At 39.3% G+C, this 10496-nt stretch overlaps 1 protein-coding gene across 3 annotated transcripts; it reads left to right on the top strand.

The window, feature by feature from the left end:
- The first annotated feature begins 1909 nt into the window (after positions 1 to 1909).
- Positions 1910 to 9257, top strand: LOC123983610 (potassium voltage-gated channel subfamily A member 1-like). 3 transcript variants are annotated; one of them, XM_046069889.1, is made up of 4 exons: positions 1910 to 2233; positions 4110 to 4197; positions 4486 to 5257; positions 7532 to 9257. In XM_046069889.1, the coding sequence occupies exons 3-4, from the start codon at positions 4571 to 4573 to the stop codon at positions 8435 to 8437; spliced, it is 1593 nt and encodes a 530-aa protein (XP_045925845.1). In that variant the 5' UTR covers positions 1910 to 2233; positions 4110 to 4197; positions 4486 to 4570; the 3' UTR covers positions 8438 to 9257. The 3 variants fall into 3 exon arrangements, with proteins under 3 accessions (XP_045925845.1, XP_045925844.1, XP_045925843.1); XM_046069888.1 differs by having other exon boundaries at positions 2889 to 4197; XM_046069887.1 differs by lacking the exon at positions 4110 to 4197 and having other exon boundaries at positions 1911 to 2233.
- The last annotated feature ends 1239 nt before the right edge of the window (positions 9258 to 10496 follow it).

The following is a 10496-nucleotide window of genomic DNA, read 5'->3' as shown; positions in this document are numbered from 1 at the left end:
TTGTGTGAAAGCAAAAGAATCTACAGCCATTTCACAGCACCGGGAGCACCTACTTCTGTCACAGCATTCCCTTATCCAAGATTATGATGCACGGCACTAAAAATATGACTACATTTAATTAACACCTGATATTCATGTATTGTTGATTTATTTTTTCCACACTCGGTAGATGTCCTTGATTTTATTGCTTTATAGGCACATTTACACAAAGGGTCATCAGATTCATAGTAAGCAGTCTGAGATGACAGATGTCATCAAATGGGAATGTAATGTAGCAGCCCAGTGAGCATTTGTTCTGTGACTGAAGGCAGCTATAGGAAATGTCGGCAGACGGCTTTTTCAGTTTTATCTCCTTTGTGCCAAAACATCACCTCCCTCTGGTGGTAATACACAGTAGTGTCTGCTTTGGTTAATCACAATCACTTTTAATGGACAGGACTGTGTACACATACAAGAAATTTGACTCCGGTTTTACTTTGCTCTCAATGTACATTCAGATGGATGAAGATCTATGGCTAAAACCAGTAAATCTGACTGACATCTTTATTTAGTCTTTGTTTATGTGGTTGTTTTCAATTTTTATTGCCATTTATCTTCTTGTCTTAGCAAGCGTTAAGACAGTTTTAACCACAAACTCAGAATGAACAAAAAAATATGGAAGTACCAACTTTAAATTCTAACACCTCTCCATGCAACATGCTATTTCCATTATTATTATTATTATTATTAGAAAGTGTTGTGCAATGTGACACAACCCCATGATTCCATTTCATATTTGAGATGTTATTGCCAAAAAACGCTACTAGCTAAAAAAAAATACATTTTTAATTATTTAGTTCAAGGAGACATTTTGTTGTTCTTCTTTTGGTTTATATCAAAATAGGTTACATTGCATAAGACAGTTCATTAAATGTAACCCCTTAAGTACCTAAAATTGGTGGCTGTTTTTGGTGCCTGCTGAAGCATATTTGATACATAGCAATCCTATGGGCATGAGCAGCAGATTCAGAGACTGGAAGGGCTGGTCATGATTTGAAGGTGATGGAGGCAGAACAAGGGTCCTATTTTCTTTCAAGAGGCATTATCCTTGAAATGAAAGCTAAATAAAACTTGCATTAGCTAGATAATGATTAATGATGCTTATAAAAACATGATCACACTTACCTGATAATAACTTCATGTAATTGCTAGTGATTGCCTTTCTACATTGCAACAAAACTACCCAAAAATAAAACCTTATTTTGTACTTCAACAGCTACTACATGAATACAACTTTCTAACACAGCTTCTATTACTTGCCCTCTCTAGATTACAATTTAATGCACACCTAGCAAAATAGCTACACAAATTCTAACAATACAGCTAGGCTAACATTATACTACAGTGCCAAAACTGCAAAACACCAGTTTTACTACATAGTATTACACATTACAAAGTCGGTAGCTAATACAGCACTTTCTGCTTTCTTTCAACAAGTAATAGAGTCATAATTAATAAAATGATCCTTAAAGTCACACCAAAATCCCTTAAAGCTGCACCAACAAATATCCTTCAAATCTAATGACATGCTTAATGACGGTCAACAAGATTTTTTTCACAAATTATCAAAAAATCCCATTGAGTTTGGGTTGGGTTGGGTTATGCAGGACAATGGGGGTTAGACCTGAAATGCAGACAGAACAGGCAAACATGGTGCGATGATTTATTGTTCATGAATGAGCTTACAGTCAGGTGTTAGTAGGCAGACCGGCAGGCATGAAGGTACACAGTTATAGGATAGCATAGCATGGGCGGGACCCCTCTGCTGCAGCACAGGAACAAGAAACAGCTGCATGATGAGGGAATGAGTTGCAGGTGAGGAGTGGGCAAGGTGGGCCAGGTTAGCGCAGAGCAGATGATGGAAGTTGGAACAGGTGTGTTGTTGGGTGTGGCAATCAGGTGACAGGGAAAGAAGGGAAATTCCGAGAGCATCTGGTAGACACGTTGAGGATGGAAGGTCTGAGGCATTAGGGGTAGAGACAGGGACACAGAGCAATGCAGAGAGCCTGTGATGAGAGAGGGTGGCTGAAGAGAGGGACTGAGGAGCATGGCTGAGGTTAGGGTTATGAAAGAGAGAAGCCTGTGGTAAAAATATTAACCTATTTCTGGAGTTTAGGACTATGAGGGCACTCTATGAGGACTGTTAGCTATAACGTGCACCATGGAAGCACCACAGAACACATAAGCTCATAAGGTATTACATTTTAAATCCACCTCCATCCTCTCTTATAGGATGAAAACTTTATTTATGTTATATCTAATTATCTATTATTACAAAGAATGGTATTAAAAATACACTTTCTCCCTTTATCCAATATAGAAGCTACAGTGAATTGGCATTGTCAATTTTAAATTTAAACTGTCAGTTCTTTTAAATTAAGACTGTTCTTTTTACCACTGCCTTTAATTAAATCAAATTTAAGGCTGTAGATTAATAACTTACACTGCACTGTAGCTTTTAATGTCCTCTTTTATCCTGTTTTTATTTTCTTTTTATTTTAAAAGTTATATTTCAATGTCTTATTTTATGTTTTCCTATTTTGCTTTTATGTTTTAAACTTGCCTTGCCTTATAATGCATCTAACTGATGAAGATCAAGCAGACCAACAATACTACTACAGACAAACCTAATTGGATTCCCCAAAGATTTTCCACATTCCCAAATTCGTCTCTAGTTCCATCGCTTTTAATGCTAAACCTTGTATGATGTGCATTGTTATATTTATTTTTGACGTCATGTAATACTAAATTAGCCAGTGTCTCAATTATTTAGTTTGTATGTTTTTGTGCATTTTTGATTTTGAGGAATACCTTTTGTAATTTCATTAAGTTTAACGTCCCTTTGCCAGAGTGTATTCAACCAGTTTTAGAAAGAAGCCTGCAGAGAAATCCTGCTCATCATGTCGGCTTTCCAGAAGAAGAAGCTCATTTACTACAAGGAACTTCTCCTGTGCTTTTAATGTAGTACCTATTTTTTTCTGTCTGGGTTAGGGGCCCCCAGTTGGTTCATTTGTGACAAGGCTACAGAACTCTTCAGATGGCATTGACTAGATCGCCAAATTTTTTCGTCATAGTCACTGAATATGAGGAAACTAGGATGGTAGTCTAAGCAACTGAGTACTGATGAAACTGACCCATTGATCCATATCCATTTTTTATATCAGATATTAGTAAACTTTGATTATTTCAGTGTCGCATGTTTAGGATTGGCCAAATTGATATGGACAAAATAAAATGGGTTTCTTAAAATTTTGTTTTGGTGGGGTATTGCCCCCCTTTCCCATGCCTAGGACCAGGCCTAGTTAGATGATGAAGTAGTAATTTCCACACCTAGGAATTTCCAGAATGTTTCTATCTTGTACAGTATAAGTTCAGTGAACATAAATGTAAACACATTCTTGAATTGTCTTCATGCAATGTGATATTATCATGGGTTTGTGATTGTCTTGATGTAGATAACATTATAAATTATAGTTTGGGAAATCTAAAAGATGCAAGAAAAAGGGTTTTTGCAAAAGTATTAATAACCAACATATCACAATGTATGCCAATACGAATCCCCCAAATTAATGCAGAACAATTTCAACTGTTAGTTATTTAGTAAAATTAACAAAAAAAATATAGTAATCTAACATTAAATATTTGCTGCTTATCTGAATAAAATAGGCTATTTCTTATGTATGTTTGTTCATTCAAATTTGTAAATTTCTTCAAATCAAATGCTTTTGAGGATTTAATGAGGAACAGTGAGGGACCTCTGTCAGTCAGTGTACCATGCAGTGCCAGGCAAGGGGTGACATTTGATAGGGGGGTTGAAGGTTGTCTTGCCCCAATGCTAAAATGGAGGGAATGGACAGGGAGGGGTTAGAGGGATGCAGCAGATATTGAATTTCAACAGGACAGCATTCCCAAAAAAATTTCAAGAAGGGACAGGACAAGATCGTGGATGTTCCCTGAGCAAACAACTGGAAGCACAGTTTGAGTAGGACCTGGTCAAAAAGTTTAGCCAGCCTGCCAGTGGACTGACGGTAGACCAAACAAGCTGATCAAGGACTTTGTGTATGCAACAGACGGACATGAAGACAGCGAGCCACAAGAGCCGAACAATGTGATTTTTCACCGTGCCATTAGTGTCTGTCAGCAGCTGTTTTACACTTAGTGAGTAAAAGCTTTATCTCACTAACTGGGTACTAACATTGCTTGTTGTTTGTATTTTTTTTTCCACAGTTCACTTTTTAAATAAAATAATTAAATAACTTTTCAAAGAAATTTAGCAGCTTTTTGGGTGAATGTGTACAGTTAAGTGTGATCTGTCATGGAAACTGTTTACTAAACAAACAGACACTGCTACAGTGTCTCCCCTTAAGCCATTTGTTTCTAATACCGCCTGTAATGCTTGCCAAGTGAAAACCAAATCCACTGATAGAACTTTTGCTCTGATTTCAGACAGGGTTTGCTTTTGAGTCCAGTTGTTCTACAAGTTCTCAGGAGAGTGGTTTGTTGCATTCCCTGGCCTGGCATACACAAAGGGATGGACAGCAGTGACCCACAGGATGACGAAAGAGAGGGCAGAAGCAAAGAGACCGATGGAGAGACCGATAAACAGCTGAAGAACCAGCTCAACAGTGAGGAGAAAGGCGAGAAGGAGATCAAAGGGAATGAGAAAGAGAAGAAGAAAGAGAGCCGGCGTTCTGGGTCACTATGGAGGAATGGATGGGCGCTGAGTGAAAGACTGGCCATTAATGTCTCAGGGATGCGTTATGAAACTCAGCTTCGCACTTTAGCCCAATTCCCTGATTCCTTGCTTGGTGACCCCAGGCGGAGGTCACGATACTTTGACCCACTTCGAAATGAGCTCTTCCTGGACCGCAATCGGGCCTGCTTTGATGCCATCCTGTATTTTTACCAGTCAGGGGGGAGGCTTCGGAGGCCTGCGAACATACCCTTGGACATCTTCATGGATGAGCTGATGTTCTATGAGCTTGGAGAGGACATCATGAACCGCTTCAAGGAGGATGAAGGTTTTCCAAAGGAGGAGGAGACACCGCTGCCAGCAAACGAAATCCAGAAAAGACTGTGGATGCTCTTTGAGCACCCCGAGTCCTCATCGGGCGCACGTATCATAGCCATCATCAGTGTTATGGTGATTGTGGTGTCCATCGTCATCTTCTGCCTAGAGACACTGCCCGACTTCAGGAATGAGAAAGAGACGCGGGAGGTAGGAAATGTGATTAAAGTGCACTTTATGTTTGGGAGACAGGATAGTCTAAAGAGGTGTCAAAGGTGGAGGGTTGAAAAGTTTTTAGGGTTTCCAAATTTCCTGAAGGTTAGGTGGATGGCATTATGATTACGAATGTTGGAAGGTATCCTCCATTTAAACAAGCAATTTGATTACCTTGAGAGCATTTGTGTGGGTAACATCTGCATGATTAAAATAACTGGGAATGTCATAAACAGAGGAAACAGGATTAAAGGTCAAAGGTAAAAGGTTGGACATAAGAGAATAATAGTAGTAGTTATTTTGAAGAGGTTCTTTCTCTTGAAAAATAAACATATAACTCAATATTTTTTAATAATCCAGCCATCTAGCCTCTTGCTAAAACAGAGACAGTAAAACTGCTAAAAGTTTTTAACAAAGCTCAATTCAAACCACCTGGGTATACGGTCTCGAATGGGATGTGTGTGACTGCCTGGGTCAAATAGAAACATGATACCATGGCAAGCAGGTGTTTAGGTAAACACACACTTGGTGAGTACTACAATGTGTAGAGAGGAAAAGTACTGACATGGGGACAACTATTTGCTAAAATGTCTGGAAGCAGACCAGAGAGATAGAGAGAGACTGAGGGAAGCTTATGGTGTGATTATTTTAGTCAGCTGTTAAATTTGATACACTTGGATTCAGGAAGCTTTAAAGGGTATGGGGAGTACCAGGCCTGGAATACAAATAAAAGGAGAGCAAGGACAGACAGAGTGAGGATACAGTTAGGTGTTTAAATAAAAGGTCACACAAGTGACCGAACACACAGGCAAAGGTGAGCCAAAGCCTTCCTGTGGCTTAGAACCAGAGACTAAAAGGTCTCACAGGATGAGACGCTTACGTTGGGTCATGTTAACACATTCCTCCAGGACTGCTGTGCTAGGCCAAGCTGCCTTTGCACAGGGGAGCTGCCAGGAAACTACTGTAACTTACTCCAGTCCAAGTCAGCAGCACTGAGCTACATTGGCAACGTTACATGGGAGACCAGGGAGATAGCGACAAAGCTGGAGATGGATGAGGAGCGATGCAGCAAGACACTCTCATGTTTCCCTTCGGAGATCTCACAGGGTTATATTTAGTCTTAGGAGAGCCCTTGGAGCAAATCAACACATAGATGTCCACCTTTAATAATAAACACTGTCACTGACCGGCTACTGAAAGACATAAGAAATACTCTGAGTTTATTTAAACTACCCTGAAACTTTATACGTTACACACTGCCCATTACAGCATACTAAACTGATCCCTTTATATCCGTTTCATCCGTTTTCACACTTTTAATTTGATCTTAAGTGTAAGACGCTTTAAACAGCCAATATCCAATGCTTGATTGTAATGCTAACTGACACGGAAGATGCCAGCGCTTTTATGTTGCTGCCAAAACTGGGAACCAATCAGATGGTGGACAACATAACTTCTTAGTTAGTAGAAAAAGTTCTATGTAGTTTATTAGAATAGCATGAAAACAGTATCAGTGGCAGTTTGGAAAATGACATAAAATAATACTAATAATAATAAAATAATAATAATAATAGTAATAGCCTACATTTATAGGGATTGTTTGACATTTTGGAAAATGTTTGCTTTTATGCCAAGACATAGATGAGAAGACAGATACCACTCTCATGTCTATGCCGTAAATATGTAGCTGGAGCAACAAGTCGGTTAGCTTAGCTTTGCATAAAGACTCTAACCTGGCTCTGCTCCATGCTCACTAAGTAACAACTCATATCTGTTTTGTTCTGTTTTTAAATCCATTCAAAAACCGAAGTATAAAAACGTCAATTCATCGTTTCGCGGAGGGTTTTGACTATTTCTAGGCAAGAGATGTTGTTTTTAGAACTCAGTTTTTGTCTTCGTACAGATTAAAAAACAATATGATGGGTTAATTAGTGAGCCTTAGAGGTGCTGGTAGGTGGATTTTGTTACTTTCGAAAAGAGCCAGGCTAGCTGTTTCCCTCCGCTTCCAGTCTTTGTGATAAGTTTGCTAACTGGCTGCTGGCTTTTGCTTTACACTTCATACTTCACCCTACAAACTTGAAATTGGTGCAGTATCACTTTTCTCAGCACAAGAAAGCAAGTTGGCATATTTCCCAAAATGTTGAACTATTACCTTATATAGGGTTAAAGTATTTACAATTTGAAGAACAATTTGCAAAATTACAGCTGGAATTGTGCATCATTCATTCTTATGTATTTCATACTTCTGTTATCCTGTGTCCTTTTCTCCAGGAATATTTTTACAAGTACCACTCCCTGGCTAAGAACATATCTGAGAACATGTCTCCTCCACAAAATGTTTTCCATGACCCCTTCTTCCTGGTGGAGACCATATGTATATGCTGGTTCTCCTTTGAGCTCTTCATGCGTTTCGCTTGCTCTCCCAGCAAGATGCACTTCTTCAAAGATGTCATGAACATCATCGATTTCAGTGCCATCCTGCCCTATTTCGTCACTCTGGGAACAGAGCTGGCCAAGGACAATGATGCCTCTCCAGCCACATCCTTGGCCATCATCAGAGTCATCAGGTTAGTGAGGGTGTTCAGGATCTTCAAGTTGTCACGTCACTCTAAGGGCCTACAGATCCTTGGTCAGACACTGAAGGCCAGCATGCGTGAGCTGGGCCTGCTTATCTTCTTCCTGTTTATTGGCGTCATTCTCTTCTCCAGCGCCATCTACTTTGCTGAGTCTGACCACGCCAACACAGCCTTTATCAGTATACCACATGCTTTCTGGTGGGCAGTTGTCACCATGACCACAGTGGGCTATGGTGACATGTACCCAGAAACAGTGTGGGGTAAGTTGGTAGGCTCGATGTGCGCTATTGCCGGTGTGCTTACCATTTCGCTACCGGTGCCTGTCATAGTGTCCAACTTTAGCTACTTCTACCATCGGGAGACTGAATGTGTGGATCAAACCGAGTACACCCATGTCCAGACGAGCCTGCGGGAGGACGAGGAGCCAGAAGATGAGGAAATAGAGGAAGGGCATATGGATCCAGAGGGAGATTATTATGCCATTGAAGGCATCTGCAGCCCTTTGAATGGGACTCTGCTGGGTGGACTGTGTAGAGGACAGAGCACCGAGTTCAGAGGAGGAAATATGTATCTGAGGGAACCACTGGTTACTCAAGTGTAGGGAGGGTCAGTGATGTTTTATACCATTTGACAAAGACACACCAGGAAAACATTCTGAAGTGAACGAAAAAGCAGAATGAAACACAATGAATATGAATCCATAGGACTCCAGGTCCTGAAGAGAGAAACTGGCCAAGAGAAACAGGCAAATTGTGCTCATTAAAACGATAATATAACATTAAGATGCCTGCTAAATACTTTTTATTGCCTTTCCTTGTTCATTTCTTTAATATTTATTATAGCACTAGCCAGCCAAATGTCTCTGAAAGGCAACTTTTGTATAATACGGCTTTCAAAAAGCAAGAAAAAGACAGTGAGTTTTTACATTCTCAGGGTCATGATGATATAAATATAATATGAGCTATTATTTATTAATAATATCGGCTTGTGTTTGAGATGAAAATGACTTTCTGAATGTCTGTTCTGTGCCTTGAAACTATGATGTCTTAGTACTGTCGCTTTGTGGTTTAAAGTTTGAAGTGGAAGCAGATAGATTATTGGCAATATAGATGTCACGTCTCATCAAAACTCAACCAAACACCAACAGAGCTGTCACTGCAGGCAGATCTCTCGTAAACCAACCCCACATTTTCAACATTCTTCTGTAAGTCATGTACAAAGTTCACATTTGTGTAGTTTTGGCTTATGTGACCTGAAGCGACTGACATGACCTTTATCATGCTGTAATACAACACTGTAGTGTTACCTAATGACACAGTGTTACTCATTTGTGTTATATATTGTGCTATTCAAAAGTTCTGTATTTACCTGCTTAATTATGCACTCAGCGTTTTTAATAAAGACTATATTTTATTAATTTTCTTAAAAGAAGCCGTGCTTTTTATGGATCTACTGAATAATTATTTGGGGGAAACATTTAAACTAACACTGAAAACAATTATATTTGCCTGTTAAACTAGAGAAACACAATAATCCTTCACTGCTCAGGCTACTGCATCTCTAACCACAACATATAATCACGGAAGTCTGCCAGATCAAATCTGTGTTTCACTTTTGTATGGCCATGACTGACCTTTTCCAAAGCTACTAAGCTGTTATAAGCTATAGCTTCCAGTAGCATCGCTCTCAATTTCACTGGAACGCACAAGACTTTCCACAGCATCACAGTGATGACCCATGGAAGGCATGCATACTGATGTAACATTGCTAGTGTAAACTCCACAATGTGTTTGAGGTTTGTGTTATTGATGTTAGTCAGAAACAGTCAAAAAAGGGCCAATAAATTGAAATGGGATAAAAATGTTTCTGGAACAGATAGTCAGTCAGGGAAGCAGCACCGAGACAAAAACATAACAACAAATATCAGTGGGATTGTCAGCATTACAACATTATTATTGTTAAAAATGTAAAATTCTGGAAAAACACAAAAACAAACCACAACAAGTACTAAAAATATTTATACTTGTGTGTACATGGGCTATTTATAAAGAGGAATTTCACCCAAGTAGCAGACAGAGTGGTAACACAATCTGACTTTGGGTGAAGTTGCTGGGGTACAGTGGCTACACATGTACCCTTGATTTTAATGTCAGAAACATTCACATGGGAATAATATCCATGAAAGAAACAGCTCTCTTCAACCGTCGTTTTTCAGTGCTATGTAAAAAGATAGAGACCAGTGAAGGTTAGGTCTTTCTTTTCAACTCAATTAGGGAAAAATGTGGTTTGAAATGGTGTTCACAGCCTTGACTGCAGCAACAGTTTTGGACCCAAAGCAACTCTAGTTCAAAAATTAAGGTGTATGGTCAGGTTTGTTTATATAGCCAGAAATCAAAAATCACACATTTGTCTCAAAGGGCTTTCCAATCTGTTCAACCTATACAAAAAAATCTGCCTTTTGTCTCTGGTTTCAGTAAAGAAGTTATAGCCCTGCCTCTCTTACTAACTGCACATGGCAGATGCAGTAACTTTGAATCAGCAATGAAAGCTATTAATGGCAGCATTTGAGGATGTAGGATTCTCAGAATGCACTGTACATTGTAGGAAAATACCAGTGGTTAAATACAGTAGACTATAAATATATACTGTATAACAACTGT

This window comes from Micropterus dolomieu, linkage group LG14 (genome assembly GCF_021292245.1).
Source record: "Micropterus dolomieu isolate WLL.071019.BEF.003 ecotype Adirondacks linkage group LG14, ASM2129224v1, whole genome shotgun sequence".
Taxonomy (NCBI): domain Eukaryota; kingdom Metazoa; phylum Chordata; class Actinopteri; order Centrarchiformes; family Centrarchidae; genus Micropterus; species Micropterus dolomieu.
This window is presented reverse-complemented; position numbering and strand designations above follow the sequence as displayed.